This window comes from Vidua macroura, chromosome 7 (genome assembly GCF_024509145.1).
Source record: "Vidua macroura isolate BioBank_ID:100142 chromosome 7, ASM2450914v1, whole genome shotgun sequence".
Lineage (NCBI taxonomy): Eukaryota > Metazoa > Chordata > Aves > Passeriformes > Viduidae > Vidua > Vidua macroura.
This window is the reverse complement of record NC_071577.1, coordinates 2,309,822-2,326,836: the sequence shown is the minus strand read 5'-3', so window position 1 is coordinate 2,326,836 and position 17,015 is coordinate 2,309,822. Positions and strand designations below refer to the sequence as shown.

The 17,015-nt window shown below is 53.0% G+C and overlaps 1 protein-coding gene across 1 annotated transcript; it reads left to right on the top strand.

Moving 5' to 3' along the window:
• The first annotated feature begins 8,385 nt into the window (after nt 1–8,385).
• Nucleotides 8,386–13,360, top strand: LOC128809949 (maestro heat-like repeat-containing protein family member 6). Its single transcript, XM_053982381.1, has 13 exons — nt 8,386–8,868; nt 9,053–9,201; nt 9,459–9,606; nt 9,810–9,994; nt 10,077–10,214; nt 10,484–10,598; nt 10,770–10,907; nt 11,140–11,316; nt 11,436–11,591; nt 11,739–11,840; nt 12,202–12,304; nt 12,580–12,636; nt 12,942–13,360. Exons 1-13 carry the CDS (start codon nt 8,386–8,388, stop codon nt 13,076–13,078), a joined length of 2,088 nt encoding a protein of 695 aa, XP_053838356.1. The 3' UTR covers nt 13,079–13,360.
• Nucleotides 13,361–17,015: the final 3,655 nt, after the last annotated feature.

The window sequence follows — 17,015 nt, the reverse complement described above, 5'->3', positions numbered from 1 at the left end:
AGGGGGGCTGAGTGCTTCTCTGCTGCCCAGGCTGGAGAACACCACCCAACACAGCCAGGAGGCTTCTGGTTAGAGCCTGGCAGAGCTGGAGTTGGCTCCAAGCCACCCCACTGGGGTGCTCTGTCTGCTCCGCTGCCCTTCAGGGTTAGAGAATGACAGAAACAAAGCTTCCCAAAGCACCTCAGATGCCATCAAAGCACCCATACTTGTTTTCTCCCTTCCACCTTTGGCTGCCTGGAAGCAGATCAAGAGCTGGCGGCCATGGTACTCCCAGTGACACCTGAGAGCTCTCAGCTCCCAGGACTTGCTGCCATGACCTCCCTAGGCTGATTCAGGAGCTGCCTCATGCTTCAGCACTGGATGCCTTCAAGGCAACACCCCTGGGTGCAGCCAGCATGAAACCTCCTGCTGCCCTGCTTGTGGGACCTCAAGCATCACAGGACTCCCACAGAACCAGTTGTTCAGGGAACAGGAATGAGGACAGGGGCTCCCAGGCAAATCTCCAGCATGATCCTTTATCTGCTGATTATCATTGAAAAAACTCAATCCAAGCTCACCTGCCAGCAAAAGGATGATTTTCAAGACATGTCTTTGTGCCAGCTCACACAAAAAAAAGGAAAATCACAGAAAAGCTCAAAGCAGCTCCTGTGTAGGAGCCACCCCACATCTGCCACCACCACCAGCAGCTCATGCAGCTCCCTGAGGACCGACTGAGCTCACACCCCCCGTGTAATTCACATCCCAGCAGAGAGCACTGCCTGCCCCATCTCAGCCCTGGCTGTCAGATGGTGCTGGATCCAAAGGGAAAAGATCCTCTGAAAGCTGGATATGAGGAAGAACCTCAAACCATCCCAAGTCTGACCATACATTTAATTTTCTCCCTGGCAGAAGCTCTCACTTCACCACTGAAATGTTTTGAAGGTTTGTTGGGTTTCTTCCCTGGTAACACTAAGTTCAAAACCAAATTTGGAATCTAAAGCAGTTTCATGTGCAACTGCTGATCTGGGACATTTTGCTTTGCAGCAAATGTGATGGATTGGCATGCTTGAATTCAAAACTAATTTGGAATCAAAGCATCCCTGGGATGTATTTACACCCGGAGCCCGAGTGTCAACAAGTACCCACCCGTGGAGGCTTTCATCAACCAAGGTATGGATACAGTAGGGTTAGGGTAACTAGCTGCAGGTCTTGCACAAGGTGACACAAATAGCAGTGGAGAGGGTGCTCTGGAGCAGAGTCAGCCTCCATCTCCATCGCTGGCAGAGCTGGGATACTTCTTGTTCCCTCAAACCTTCAGTACTCCTTGGAGATGCTCAGGCAGCATCTCCACCTTATCCATCAGCCGTGGCTTCTGCTCTTTTCCATCCTGTGCTGTCAGACCAGCCTGCTCAGGGGATGTGAGACCTCTGGGAAAGGTTGGGAAAGACGAGATTCAACAGAATCTTTGCTTGGAGACACCAAGCAAAAAGCCTCCTCACATGATAGCCGAGTGATGCTCAAGGAAAAAAAATCCCATCGAGACCACATGGCTTCAATTTGCACTTCATGGAGTATAATAGTTTCAAAATGAAACACTGATTCTCATTTAAAATGTTATTTCTTTTGAAGGGTTGACTCCTCTCGAAAGCATTGAAATGAGGCAGGCTGGCAGGGGATTTCAAAAAGAAGCAAGTTCTTCCAAAATAAAGCTCTAAAAGGGCACAGAACTTTTTGAGAGCATGCACATCCTGAGAGCATCTGGTCTCCAGCTCTCTCCCACAGCATCCACCAGCAGTATCTGCAGGGAAAGCTGGGGAGAGCTGCTGTGGCTTTCAGAATCCAGCAGGAAATACCCATTTTGTGCTTTCCAGCAAAATTTCTTCACCTCTCCCACTGATCTTAGCAAGGGGCTTTTAATCTCCCACCAAAGGTGCTCACTTCCCCTTCTCTCAAACACAGAGCAGTCCATTTTTGCAGAGCTGAGCTCAAAAATCCTCCAGAAGCTGTCTCCCATGGGACACACCTGACCTGGGGAGAAGGTCTGGAGCATGGAGAGAGGGGAGGAAACTCAAAGAGATGTTGTCTGCCACCAAAGGACTGGTGGTGTGGAGCAGCTGGTGGTCATATCCAGCCCAGTCCTCACCATCCACAGCCAGGGGCCATGTTATTCCTGTGGCTCTCCTCCTTCAAACAGGTCTCTGAACTCATCCTCTCTCAAACTGCCAAGAGGCATCAGGACTGGGAGCAATCCCAAGAGAAACCCAAGCACTTCCAGGTAGAGGACTCCAGGCCCATGCAACCACCAAGGGTACAGAGACTATTCCCAGTCACTTTTTGACTTGGAAGGGAAAACCCAACATTTTAACCATATCCCAGCTCATTTACAACACAGGAAACCTCATGGGAAGGAGGGGTCACTCCTGAAACATCCCCTTGCTTGAAACAAGATGGGGAGATGCCACCCTCTGGAATCCCCCCCGGAGCTACGGATCCCTCAGCCTGCTGAAGCCAGGTCTCCAAGGGGCCAATGGCTACGATGGACTGGAAACAGTGGCTGGCAGGAGGAAGAGAGACCCGCTGGCTGCCAGGCAGGACAAAGCAGGTGACGAGCTGTATTAAAAGCTGGCTAATTCATCCCATTTAACACACTCCTTCTAATGGAGCAGTTCAGACTCCCACACAAAGCAGCTGAGACCACAAATTAATGGGATTAAAGGAAACAGGTCCAACATGTATCCAATCGATAATATACCCACAAAACAAAAGTAACTGGCTAATAAGACAATTCACATTTGCTGTTTGTGCCCAGTTTTTCCAATCTCCTGCAGTGCATCTTGCACAATTAATGGGAATTAACATGTGGATGTGGTGCTTAGGGACATGGGTTAGTGGTGGGCTTCACAGTGCTGGGTTAATGGTTGGACTTGGTGATTGCAGAGGTCTTTTCCAAGCTTAATGATTCTGTAATTCTATGAAAAAGACCGTGGCAAAAGCCATCTGCATTACCAGGTAAGTCCCAGGCATCTGCTGGAGCAGGTGTGGTTGTCACTTACATTTTCAAAGTGCTGGGACAGAGGCTGTGTGTAATTCTTAAGACAGTAAGGGAAAATCCAGCTCTGTCCTGAACCAGCCAGAGCACTGCAGGGTTCCTGCTGCTGGTGTGATCCCCAAAGACTGCAAGGCTTTCACTCAGCCAGGGAAGATGCCAGACAGGATCAGTAGAGCCTCCAGCATCAATGAATCAGGATGTGCCCCATACATCCCCAAGAGCACCCCCCTATGGATTGGCTTTCTTGCCTCTGCAAGGAGGTTCCTAAGCCCTGCAATGGAGGAAAAAATTCCAGCAGGAGAAAGAAGGGAGAAGGAGCAAAGTCATCTAATCTCTTCCCTTTTTTGCCCATCACATTCCCAAAGAAAAGCACGGCAAGGCAGCCATGGAGACAAAAACACATCCCTTGCCTCTGGCATAGATTTAGCACTGAAAATAAAAGGTTATTGGTAACAACCCCAGAGCCAGATCTGCTCTCTCAGACTGGGTTACGCTGGGGGGAGTTGACAAGCTTCACGCATGGCAAACACTTCTCTTTGAACAGGTTCTAGAGGTACCTGGCATCCAAAAACCAGGAGCTCCCAACTCTTCAAGTCACACCAAGCCACACACAACCATTTTTGTCTTGGACCCAATCCCAAACCCTGTCAAATTAGCACTAACCTTTGCCTCAGCTGTTTAACAAAGGCACGGTGCCAAGCAGAGCAGGCTCATGCCATCCAAGTGAAACAGACAAATGCCAAACCCACAGATTATAAACTGTTTGGAAAAGTCACTCAATGTTTTCCAAGGCGCACAGAAATGCCCTGGGGAGCACTGGCATCCCCAAGTCCACATCTGTAGGAATATAAAAAGGTAAAAGACACTTTCTAAAGCTGAGAAAGGCTGGGAAATTTATAAACCTTCTCATGAGAAAGCTAGGAAGTTAAGAACCAAGTGAATACATTGATATTTATCACGAGGAACAAGAAAGAACAAGAACTTATTGATAGCTCAAGATGTGAGAAGTCCTAGATATATGCCTTGCAAAGATAGAAAAAGTTTCCATCTTAAAGAGTGAATAATTGTGTATTGTTTGTGGTTCATAGAAGTCCTTTTGTTAACGTTAAACCCACATGGGTCCTTTTGTAACTGGTTAGAGTATAATGCATTTACACCTTTTCTTTTCTGCTATTGATTCAAAGAATATGTAGAAAAAGGCTTTGCATGGGCTGCCATCTTGCCTCTGATCTGTGTTTGCATGGATGTTGTTATTTTCCTGTGTCTCTTACTTTTTGCTTGTATGATACAGACAGATAATAAATCCTAAGTCTGCAACCAGTCAGGGTCCCATCCCGTTTGTGAGACACGGACTGATCCGGCACAAAGAGGCAGTGAGCAGCTTCTATTGGTAGAGGGCCTGGGGCTGCAGGTCTGAACCTTCATCTGGAAAAGCACTTGGGGGAATACGAGCTAGAGCTGGAGTGCCTGTCCTGAAAGGACCTGAACTCCTTCAGCCTTGCCAGCGTTTCTTAAGGCTGTGTTGGTGTTCCCCGGAAAAGCTGCACATTTAGGGAAACGCCTTTGGAGGAAGGGGGCTTGCTTCTCAAGGAAAGTGCTTCCCCAGGGAGCTCCCAGTGAGGCAGCTGCAAGTGTCCCCCTTTGGCTCTCTGTGCTCCTTTCAGTCCTTGAAGGCCCATTGCACTTGGCAGAGGGGCAGGAAGAAGGCTGTGAAGAGCAGCTTTGGCATCCACCTGGAGCTGCAGAGAACAACCCAAGCACCTGCAGCAGGATGTGTTACCCCCCTTTGAACAGAGGTGTGAGCAGAACCATCTCTGTCCTGCTGTGAGCAGCAAAGCTCTCTCTGGGAGCTGTGAATTCAAGGGCCTTTACACACTCACATTTCACATCTTCCCTGGCTGCTGTTGTCCCAGACTGGAAAAAGCAAGATGTATTCTATTTGCCATCTGTAAGGCAAATTGTCTTGTGTTGTCTTGTGTTAAGTGGGCACTTGTTCCTTATCTCTTCCACAATCAATCCTTCCTTATGGGGAGACATCTGCTGATAAGGGGCCATTGAGTGTCACTGCATGACTGATAAGAACTCTAACTTCCCATTGGGAGAGGCTCTGGCCAGAGGGAGGAGCCAAGCATTCCTACCTGCAAATATAGGCTTGAAATTCTGGCCCAGGAGCACAGCTTTTTTGCGCTGGATTTTCCCAGAGGAACAGCTGCCTCTTCCACTGCCTCTTCAGAGGAAGACTGCACCCTTTTCTACAAGATCACTACTCCAACAGAACCACACCTGACACTCCAGGAGGACTGCAGCCACAATTCCAATTGCACTGCTACCAACAACCTGACCAACAGGGTGTCAGGTTGTATTCTGACTCTGTTCCTGTTGTTTTAGTTCACTGCATTGTTTATTTTATCTTTTAATTTCTTCCCTAGTAAAGAACTGTTATTCCTGCTCCCATATTTTTGCCCAAGAGCCCCCCTTAATTTCAAACTTCTAACAATTCAGAGGGAAGAGGTCTACATTTTTCCATTTCAGGGGAGGCTCCCACCTTCCTTAGCAGACACCTGTCTTTCCAAACCAAGACAGCTGTGTTTCGACTCTCAGCAATACGCATTTGCCTCCTGCTTGGTGGGAGCTGCTGTGGCCCAGGGCCAGCCCAGAGCTGGGCTGGGTGGGCCAGGCAGCGTGGAGAGTCTTGGCTGATCTTGGTGTGCTCCTGGCCTCAGAAAGGCTTGGAAGGTTTGCCTCCCCATGTGTCCTGCTCATTGACTCTCCCTGTGCATCTTGGAGAGCACAAGGTAGGCATTTCTGGCAGCTGGGCATCAGCAGGCCTTAAAATGGGGGCGTGTTGTGGAGCGAGCCCAGCTGAGATACCCTGAGAGGAGCCCAGTGCTCCTTGCTCCTCTCTGCTGACACGGGAGCGTCTGTCTGCTTTCGGGACGGCCCTGGCTGTGTCAGGGGTGCTACGTGGACACGAGACAGCCGGTCCTGTCCCGCTGGGTCCCAGCAGTGCCTGGCAGCAGTTCTGAATCCACGTCAGGATGCTGGCCAAGAGAGGCCCTGGAAGCTGAGGCAGCTGACTTTAAGCTTTTGCAGATACACGCAGGGGATGGCCAACAGTGTTCCCTCAGGATACTGCAGTCCTGAGGGGCCTCCCCAGAGCTGCCTGATGCCGCCCACTCCTTGCGGCACCAGTTGCTTTCCTCTGGAATGTTCTACCTCCCCCGAGAGGGAAGAGGGAGCTGGAGAAAGAGCTTGCCAGGCTGCTCTCCATCCTTTCCCAGCAGCCCTGGCTGAGTGGAGAAGTCCGAGTTGAGCGCAGATGTGCCAATGGAGCAGCCGTGCACAGGAAGGCTCGGTGGGAAGGATGAGCCAGGATCCATAGGCCTGGCAGCCTGAGCTTGCTGCCAGGGAAGGCGTTGGAGCGGATGCTCCCGAGTGCCATCCCACAGCACGTACAGGGAACCAGGGGGTCTGCTGGAGGGTGGGAAAGCTCTTCAGAGGAGTGGGGACAGTCCTGGCAGGCTGTTGAGGGCTTCTCTGCGGGTGTTTGCAGGGGGTTGGTGTTGGGGAGCGTGTTGGGGAAGGAGTTGTCTGCAAGGTGAGAGGTCTAGGCTGGAATTTGAGTCAGCTTGAAGGCAGCATCTGTGGTTTGGCACAGCTTTGCTTATGGAGGCCAGAAGGAATATCTGTGACTATTTCTCTTCATGGTCCTGATTCTCCTGCAAGGAACAAGATGGGAGAGATGTACTTTATTGGCCACTTAGATATCTGTACTGGGGGAGGACGAGCCCTTTGTCCATCTACTCATTTGTCTGGGCTACTTTTGTACCACTGAGTGGACTTTCATTCCTTGAGAGCTTTTATTCCTTAAGAGAATTACGATATTATCATCCCTTCATCGAAAACCATTTGCACACCAAAGAATGGCCTTCTTTTTGCCTCTGTATAGTGCTATGTTTCAAAAGGGACTTCCAATGGAATGTGTTAAGGCAAATGAGTTGCTGCTTTTAGGTAGGAACAAACTTCCAAATCATTCACATTCTCCGGCAATCGCTATTAATTTGAGAAGTTTGCAAATTTTGGAGCTACTTGATCCCACAGAACACGGCAGGGTTTGCTGATGGTTTGAGTTGTTCCTAAAGATCCTGTTGGGCATTCTTAGACACTTGGGGCCAGGGATTCCTTCCAGCCTGGGCCACTTTGGGTGGGGCTGGGGGTGGCCCCAGGGCAGGTGGCAGTGTGTGCAAGGGCCCTTTGTGACACGCTGCAGCACGGTCACCGTGTCATGGAACAGGCCAGGGTGTCCAAGGGCCCTCCCTTTGTGACACGTGGTGACATAGGAGCTGGCGGTGACAAGAGCACGCCACAGTGCTCGGAGCAGGCGACGGGACGGGACAGGACAGAGCGGTGCCGTGAGGAGCCCTCGCACAGCGCGCTTGTTCGTGTCTGACCCGGAGCTTTTCCGAGGCGTTATTCCTGCAGGTGACCTCGTGGCAGGACTGTGGGACTTGGCAGCCCGTGGCCTTCCCGAGGCTTTTCTTTTGCAGGTGCCTGCGAGGCCAGACTGAGGGAATTGGTGACCACAAGCCTTACGAGGAGTCTCCTGTCATTGTGGCAGGAGCCCTCAAGACCAGAGTGCAGGACTTGCTGTCCTGCAGCCGTCCTGAGGTTTCTCTGCCTCAGATGCCTTCAAGGCACAACTACACGACTTGTTGACTCAGAACTTCACCCTTCCATCTTCCTTCAAGGTGCCCTCAAGTCCAGACTCTGGCATGGCAGACAGATTTCTCAGTGTGTTCAAAGTTATTAGGGGGAAAAAAAAGAAACACCCTGGAGCTGACCCAGCACAACAGCATGAAGAAGCGAAGCAGTTCCAGACACTGCAGGATGGTGAGTGGCAGAGCTGAGCCACAGGGCTGATGGCTGCAGTCAGCTTGGCCCCATCCCATCCCATCCCATCCCATCCCATCCCATCCCATCCCATCCCATCCCATCCCATCCCCTGGGGACAGGCCCATGGACAGGATGGAGGAGGGGCCGGGCAGACACCCCGCCGTGGCCGTGCTCCATCCCCTGGGGCATTCTGGGGCTCTCCCTGCCTGGGGAGTGCAGGGCTGGGCTGTGTTCTCCGGCCTCTCCCGCAGCCCCTCAGCTCTGGCTGCGCTTGTTCTTTGCCAGATGCAGCCCTGGACCGGACACAAGAGCAGGAACCCGCCCGTGGCCGCTTCCGCAAAAGCCTGAAGGTACCAGCAGCCATCCCCAACTGGGCTGGGCCTGCTGTCACTGCTCAGCCCAGCACCACGCTTGGAGCACTCCATGGAACATCCCGGGCTTCCCTGGCCTTTCTTCTCCTGCAGATGTTCCGGCAGTTCTTGCGCATTCAGCGTAGGAAGACCGGCAGCACAGCAGCTGAGGGCGCAGCCGAGCCTGACTCGGGGCTGACCGAGCTCCAGGCAGAGCCCGATGGCAGCCCAGATTCAGCTGAGCGCTCAGAAGACGCTGAGACCTCAGAGACTGAAACCTGGGCAAAGGCTCTTCTCACATCAATGACTGAGGACGTGGCCATCACAAACAACGACAATGAAGAGACTCAGGGCATCACAACTACTGACACCAGCCCAGATTCACTGGAGCACTCAGAAGACTCTGAGGCTGCAATGAACGATCACAGGGCAAAAGCTGACATGGCAGTGACTGAGGATGTGGCCATCACAAACGCCAACAGCGTAGAGACTCAGGGCCTTGCAAATACTGACACCACGCCCACTCCCACTCTGAGTCAGGAACTCATATTTGACTATTTCAAGGAGCCTTGTGTTTCTTCTCACCAGCAGCAGCAGGTAAGCAGCCTGGGTCCACACCTGGAGGCCTCCCAGGATGGTGTGTCCCCTCAAGCCATGGTCTCTGGGCCCCCTCAGCCTTTGAGGCCAGCACAGTGTGGTGGGAACAGAAGCACTTCTTGGGGGAAGCTGGGGAAGTTGTTCCTTTGGACAGCGCTCCAAGTCTCCCCCATGCCTCCTCCAGGTGCCAGCCAAGGTGAAGAACATCCACCAGAGTCTCATGTCCCACGTCTCTGTGGATGCCAGGCTGCAAATGGACATTGTGAGGCTGGCAGAAGAACACCCTGCTGACGTGGTGCTGACCCTCCTGCGCTGTGCCCCAACGTGTGACAGGTACGGGGCCCACGAGCCTTGAGAGCTCAGGGCTCAGCAGCCTTTAGGGCCCGTGGCCCTGCACAGCCTGTCCAATGGTCTCTGCCAGACAGGCAGAGAGGCCCAGGACCCTCGGGCCCCTCTGTTTCCTGAGCCTGCTGCCAATGCTCCCCCCCTGCCCTTCAGGGCACCAGGCCTCTGTCACCTGGGCCCCCACAGCTGCACAGGGCATGGTGCTGTGACTGAGATGCCCCTGACACAGAGCTGCCATCCCACAGAGCTGCTGCAATGATGTGGAGAGCCATAGGCTCATCGGGACCAGCACTGGAGAAAGCGCTGCCAACACTGCTCTGTGTGATGGAGGACTGGCCTCTGCACAGAATGTGCACCTCCGATGGGGACAACAAGGACCTTTTTGCCCTGGCTGTGAGTTTCTGGGCCTTTGCTCAGCCCCAGGTCACCTCTCCAGCAGCTCACCATCCTCTCCACCCCTCAGGCGCTGGGCTGAAACCTGGCCTAGGGGCAGGCTCAGGGGGCACCAGGCCCGCTGCTCCCCCTGCCTCTGCCCTTGGGCCCTGCCCCATGGACACCTCGGCACTGAGCGCTGCCTTGGGCTGCTTCTTTTGCAGGCAACTCTGGTGATCTGGGTGATTGTGCCTGAGTGCAACAAGGCCATGATCCCTTATTCTGGGCAACTGTTTGTGGCTCTGCTCTCCCATGTTGTCATCACCACACAGCAGATGCCACCAGAGGAAGTTGATAACTTCTGGAGTGCATGCCAGGCGAAACACCGCCTTCCCTACGAGCCCAACAGGTCCCAGTCCTCCTGTCCTTCCCGTGCCCTTGTGGCCAGCGGCAGTGCTCCCAGTGTGACCTGGGCTTTGCTCTGCACACAGGTTTGCAGTGCAGGCCATGAAGGATCTGCTCTGCCGACTGCAGTGTGACCATGTGGTGGTGGCTATGGAGCGCAAGGGTGGCTGGGACATGATGCTGTGTGCTCACACCCAGCACTATGCCGTGGGTCTGCTGGCCAGGTGAGACCCCCTTCTGCTCACTGCCCCCAGCATTTGTGCCCTGTGCCCCACACAGTCCCTGTGCTCATGGGCCAGAGGGCCTCGTCAGCGAGGGATGGCCAAGGAGACTGGAAAAGGCTGGGAGAGGAGGGTGCCCAGAAGGGGCTGCCTCTCAGAGGGCCCACATCCCCTCCAGGGATGCTGGGGAAAGACCAGAGCTCTGTGAGTCAGTGCTGGGAGAGTTTTGGTCTCCCCACCTCAGGGTCTTGATGCCTTTTTCCTCCTGCCAGGGAGATGTGCAATGTCTTGGTCCCCTTCTGTTCCTGCATCACGCTCCACTTGCTCCGGCAGCTCAGCAGGGAGGAGCCGTGCTGGGATCTGCCCTTCCTGGCATTCCTTGTGGAGGTGAGCCTGTTGGCCAGCGCTGCCTCGCTGAGCTGCCTCCCAGCTCTCTGCCCTCTCGTAGCCACAGCTGCCAGGACAGTGCCCACGCCCTGTGCTGCTGCCTGGGCCCAGCCCTGTGCGCTTCTGGGTTCCTGGTGCCTGGGTCCCCTGTCACTGCCCTGTGCCTTTCAGGTCCTCGAGCGCCTGGACATGAGTAAATGTGGTGGCAGCGTCCTGAAGATCATGTCAAGGTACCTCCGGAGTGAATGCAGTCAGAGGCGTCACCTGGCGCTCAGAGGCCTCGTGGTGCTCAGCAAGGATCCCTCGATGGTGAGAAGGGGGCAGCGGCTGAAGCTGCGCCGGGCAAAGCAGCCCCTTGGGCTGGCAGGGCTTCAGGAGCTGAGGCAGCTGCTCCCAGCTCTCCTGCCTCACCTGCCCCAGTGCTTTGGGACAGGCCTTTGGCCTGTGGGCCCTGCAGCAGCAGGGTGGGGTTGCAGTGCCAGGGCGCTGCTGGCCGTGCAGCCGTCCATGGCTTCCCAGCACAGCCTTGTGTTCCACCCAGGCCAGAAGAATGTGTAGCGTGTCTCAAAGCCTTCTGCAGCTGCTGGGGGATGAAGATAGAGAGGTGGTCAGCATGAGCCTCCGTGTGTTCACAAATGTGCTCCAGCACAAAGACATCCTGGTATCCAGCACCACTGCCCCGAAGCTGGCTGAGGCTCTCCTGCTGCTCTTTGACCACGTAAGGTTCTGCATCCACAGGCATTGGGTGCTTCCCAGAAAGTTTGTGCCCTGTGGATTTTCAGGCCTTTGCCCAGGTGGGCCTGGAGTAGCTGGTGTAGGTCTTTTCCTTTCCTCTAGGACAACAGCCATGTGCAGTTGCTCTCCATTCAACTCTTCTGTAAGGTGATGGACTTGGTAGTGGATGAGGGAAAAAAGTCCCTGAAGACAATTGTGAACAAGAGCCTGGACACACTTTTCATCTACTGTCATGATGAGAACTGGCACGTGGCAAAGGTGAGCATTTCTATGATGCTGGGAGGGGGCTCAGCTGCCTCCTCCCTGGCGCCTGGCGGGCTGCAGCCTCCTCCAGGCCTTGGCACAGGGACAAAGGTCTTGTGCCCTGGGCTGTGGGGCCATCTCGGGGTCTCTGCTGCTCTCCAGGCCTCTCGGGAAACGCTGCATTGTGCAGCCAAGTTTCTGAAGAGGAGAAATCTCGAACAGCTGCTGGAGAAGGAGCATCTGTGGAAGTTTGCTGAGGTCCTGGTAAGGATGGCCTGGAAGGCCCAGGCTCAGGCTGGAGAAGCCCCATGGGCACAGTGCTCAGTGTGTGGGCTGGCAGCTGTGCCCCTGCCCGCTGCTGCAGCCAGAGGCCGCACGGGCTCTTCTCCAGGCTCCCGTGGGTCCCAGCCGGGTGCCGATGGAGCCCCGGCCCAGCGGGGCTGCGGGGTGGCACCGCGGCTCCCCGGGCAGCAGCCGGCCCTCTGCCCCCTCCAGAGCCCGGCGCCAGCGGCTGCTGGCCGGGCCTCAGGGCTGTGCGGGCAGGGGAGGCCGGGGCTGGGCGCAGGGAGTGCCCGGCCCAGGGGCTGAGCCCACGCCAACCCTTCCCTCCTGCCGCTCTCTCCAGCTGGCAGAGGACAGGAGCCGAGCGGCCGAGCACCTGCGCCGGGCCCGGCCCTACCTGCAGAGCCCACAGGGGCCCCTGCGAGAGGCGGCCGTCAGGTTCATGGGTGAGCCAGGAGCCCGGGCTCCCTCCCTGCCCCGCCGGGCAGCTCGGCCCCAGCCCCGCCTTCTGCCCCGGCAGCGCCATCCGGGCCCGGCGCCACGGAGCCCCGCCTGGCCTGGGCGCTGCTGTCACCCTCCGGCAGCCGTGCCCTTGGGCGGCAGCGTGCGGCAAGGGCCCGGGCTGAGCCCTGCCGGGCCACGAGGCCGTGTGGCCACTGGGCTGGCAGCGCCGCTGGCAGGGAGCTGTGCCGCTGGGCCGTGACAGGCTCTGTGTTCGCAGGGATGGCCGAGCGCAGCTCGAGGGGGCAGCAGGGAAAGCTCCATGCCCTCAGTCAGGGTGAGTGAGGGCTGCGGACTGACAGCGGGGGCTGGCAGGGGAGGTGCGATGCTTGGGCAGGGAGCTGCAATCCCTGTTTTTGCTGTGGTGGGCTTTGCTCCTTGTGTGGATGAGAGTTGGCATGGGCAGAGCACAGAGAGATTTCAGGATCTCGGAGGGTCAGACTCATGGGAGGCTGATCCAGTTGACACCCCCTTTTTCTTGTGGCCATGGCTAGAGCTGGGTGGGATGGACCTCGCAGGAAGGTCTGCTAGGATTCCCACAGATCCTGGCTCTAACCGGGGCTCTGTCCCTCTCTCTTCCAGCCCTTCAGGCCCTGTGGAGAGATTACAGTCCTTCCCAGACAAACATAGTAGTTCATGATACATTCAGTGAAAGAGCTGCAGAAGTGGCTCAGAGGAACCAGTGTCTGCATCAGGCCTCCAAATGCCATGGAAGATGAGACTACCTTGAGACCAGAAGAGACCAGCTGGAGCTCCAGGCACAGCTGATGATTGGCACAGCTGACCCTGTGGGAAACCTGCAGGGCTTCAGCCCTCTCCCTGCTTATAGATAGCTCCTTCCCTCCAGCCCTCAGACACTGCCCATCCCCTTTTTTCCCTTCCACTCTCCCTCCCTGTTGACAGCTCTTTCCCTCTAGCCCTCAGATCCTGCCCATCCCATTTTTCCCTCCCACCCCATCCCTTTGGTTTGTCTTCTATTAATAAACAGTTTGGCTTTTTCACTTTGCCTGCATCTCTGTGGAGATGAAGTGACACAAATCCCGAGCCCTTGGACACACAGGCCCCTGCTGCCGTTCTCTTCCACGCCGTGTTTTGTGCACACGCACAGAGCAACGAGGGCAGATCAGGCTGGAAAGGTGCCTGTGCTGAAGGTGCAGTTCCACAACACTGTGGAGTTGCAGATCTTGCCGAGCACACGGAAGGCCGGCAGTGGGACAAGGAGCCTGTGTGTCAGGGACTGAAATCGTGTCTAAGGCCCTGCCGTATTTGGTCTGCTGTTGTGCACATCAGGCAGGTAATGAAGAACAGACAATGAAGGAAACCTTATTGTGAAATTACTGTGAATTTGACCCTTAAAAGAAACAATGGGTTGGTCAATCGAAGGGAAGTTAACCTGTGAAAGAGGAACAATAGACAATGGAGCTGTGCTTGGCGTGGAAGTGGTATCACAAGCCATTGCAGCTCATCTCAGGCGCTGGCCAAGCGTGAGATGACATCAGAACTGGAAAAACTCCACTCCAGAGGAGGAGATGTCAGGCCTGCTTCTGGGGTGAAGGGACGAAAAGGCCAAAATGCACGTCCTTTTGATGCAGGGGATGCCCTGAAGGTGGGTGGCCTGTCTGCCCCTCCCACTGGAGCACAGTGGTGAGCCCAGCTGAGAGGAGCCCAGTGCTCCTTACTCCTCTCTGCTGACATGGGAGCGTCTGTCTGCTTTCAGGACAGCCCTGGCTGTGTCAGGGGTGCTACGTGGACACGAGACAGCCGGTCCTGTCCCGCTGGGTCCCAGCAGTGCCTGGCAGCAGTCCTGCATCCACGTCAGGATGCTGGCCCAGAGAGGCTCTGAAAGCTGAGGCAGCTGACTTTTAGCTTTTGCAGGTGCCTACAGGTCAAGGCCAATGGTGTTCCCTCAGGATACTGCAGTCCTGAGGGGCCTCCCTAATTCAAAGTAATCAGCAGACAAATGCATTGTCCCCTAAAAGCCCTTTTATTGATCTGGCGGGAGGGCAGGGGGCTGCACCCCACTAACACGCTTCTCTGCCATGTATCAATTTCAGTGCGTTTATGTAGGAATTGTATCAAAAATACCATCCATCTTTACCCTGCTGCGGTGATTCGATAGGCAGGAGGTTAGAAATACATTCTGTCAGATTCCTGTCCTCGAAGCTAATGCCCAGGCGCTGTCCAGGAGCAGTGTTCATGCCCTAAAGCAGCACTTCCTCCTCATGGTTTCCCTGCACAGGGCTGATTCCGTACTTGCCCTTAGTTCTTCTGGTAGACTATGTCTAAAGCTTTTTGTCAAGTCACTCTCCTGTCAGGTTTGGCCCTCCAGCTTTTCCTTATGCTAACTGGTGCTAAGTAGTTATGTATATCTGTGCTAAGTACTCGTTTACTTCTGTGAATTGCTTGTGCTTATGTCAAGCAAAGACCTTGTTTCATTCTCCCCTTCTCTTTATCCTGATGCAAATTCTTTTGCAAGATCCTCTCCATAGTCCACAGTACATGTTGCAAACAGGCTTAGAAAGAAACTTTAAACTAACAAAAAGGAGGCATGTTGATTAAAAAAGTAAGCTTGTTTATTACAAAATGAACAACTGGAAGCAAAAACCTCGGGCTGGTCCAGATACTGTTTCAACAGCTTAGTAATTGTAACCTAGGGGTGTTTCCAGGGAAAGCGGCTCCCAGGAAAGACGCGGGAGTTAGACACCCCAGGCCTTTTCAAGTCTCTCTCTTGTCTCCTGATTGGGGCGTTCAGGATCCGTGCTGTGACAGGTCTATTTCTCCGTTGCTGATTGACTTATAAGTTGGTGCAGTCTTGGCCAATCATTTTGGAATTCTCACCTCCCATTGGTTGGTCTCTCTTCCAATCTTGATCCAAGTTGTGGTTGTGTTCTATGATGGAATACTCCTGGAAGTTTCTCTGCCCCTGCACAAAGATTGGCACCCCATCTCCTCCCTGGTTCCACTCCCCCTTTATACATGAACCACACTACTGGGTTTTCATAGAACTAATCACACTTTGTTACTGGTATTAACAACATTTAACTTTGTAACAACATTTAACCATTGTCAACTAAGTTCCCCAAAGGTTTAAATTTTATTTTTGTTCATAACAATCCTCCCTCTAATTCTTTGATCGGGCTTGGCCCGCATCAGCCTTAACTTATCAAACTGGACTTTCATACTTTCAGTAAAATTCTCTTAACTTCTGGTATTTCTCATACATCTCTTTTGCGCTCTCTGTTCCTTTTCCGTCTTGGTTTTCTTTCATCATCATAATTTTCTCATCTGTTGACCTTTCAAGAGAAGTCTGGACAATGTTATTAATCATTCTGATAAGACAAGGTATTAAACAAGGAAGGAAAATTAAATTTATGAGTGCCCCCCCCCCCCCCCCCCACTATAAGCAGTATCTTTTTCCACCATTCTCCATTCCAGATGTTATCCCACCAATTAGCTTTTATCAATGGGGTCCATCGTTGTACTGGTACATGTGCAAGTTTTCTAATCCTGGTGGCTATATTTTTAATTAGGTCCCCATGATCATCAATTTCTAGACAACATTCAGATGAATTAAACTTTCCACATACCCCTCCTTCTTCGGCCAGCAGGTAGTCCAAGGCTAGCCGGTTCTGATATATGGCAGTCCTCATCTGGCGGCTCTGTACTGATAACAAGGCTAAAACTAAAGCTGTCTCATTAGAAACTATTCCTAGAAGTGCTTGTAACCTTATAATTCTGTTCAACATATAAATGGGGGTTCTATACCCCCATGAACTGTCCTGGGCCCAGGTGGCAGGGCCATAGGTTTCAATAATTCTCTCTGGGGGCCACTCTTCGTCTCCCCAGCTCTGGGTTCCTCCAATTAGATATCTCTTTTGACATTTTAATTCATCATAGAGGGGTACCCCTAAATCTGGATGGTCATCTTTTGGAAGTAAAAAGAATGACACTCTTATTACACCTAATGTACAACTGCCCTTCCAGTCTTTTGGTAGCATCACATATGCCATCTTTCCACAAATCCAAAACAATCCTTTCGGGCCTTTCCAGAATTTTAGTGATCTGGTATTTCTAACTTCATTTTTGTTCCAAAATTTAGACAACCAGGGTTCGTCTTGAACTAGATTCGGTTCTTTAGCTAGACACTCCTACAACTATTCTCTTTGTATATATGAACAGTTTGAGCCTGGCTTTTGTTTTTGTGCCCAATACAGATGTTTACTCTGGGGAATCCACCACTCATGGGTATCATTAGTAGTTAGATACCTTTTACAAGACAGTTCACCTACATAGGAAAGAAATTTCAGTCCTTTTCTCCATATACATTCTTCCCTGATTACCTCGGACTTTAAGTTCCAAACTTCTTCTGCATTCCAGATGTCTGGTTTTCGATCTCTATCTAGGTTTTTCATCGCTTTTAGAGTTTCTTGAGGGCTGAGTGCGATTCCTTCCCAGGGCCATATTTCTGACCTCCCGGTATCCCCACATATCCAGCGTATATTCGATACGTTGAACTCATGGCTGATTCTTTCTACTAGATCTGAAAACAAATTCTTTCCATTCGGTAATTTTGTTTCTACCCCTGGTTTATTCACCCTTTTAATTTCTTTTTCTTTTATTAAGTCCAATCCTTTAATGACCTTATTCCCTGGTTTC

What these genes read in the sequence shown, in the direction of transcription:
- LOC128809949 (XM_053982381.1), top strand. Translation starts at nt 8,386, where the DNA reads ATGTTCCGGCAGTTCTTGCGCATTCAGCGTAGGAAGACCGGCAGCACA. An exon ending in CTTCTCACCAGCAGCAGCAG is followed by an intron (nt 8,869 to 9,052) that starts GTAAGCAGCCTG and finishes TGCCTCCTCCAG; the next exon opens with GTGCCAGCCAAGGTGAAGAA. An exon ending in GCTCCATGCCCTCAGTCAGG is followed by an intron (nt 12,637 to 12,941) that starts GTGAGTGAGGGC and finishes TCTCTCTTCCAG; the next exon opens with CCCTTCAGGCCCTGTGGAGA.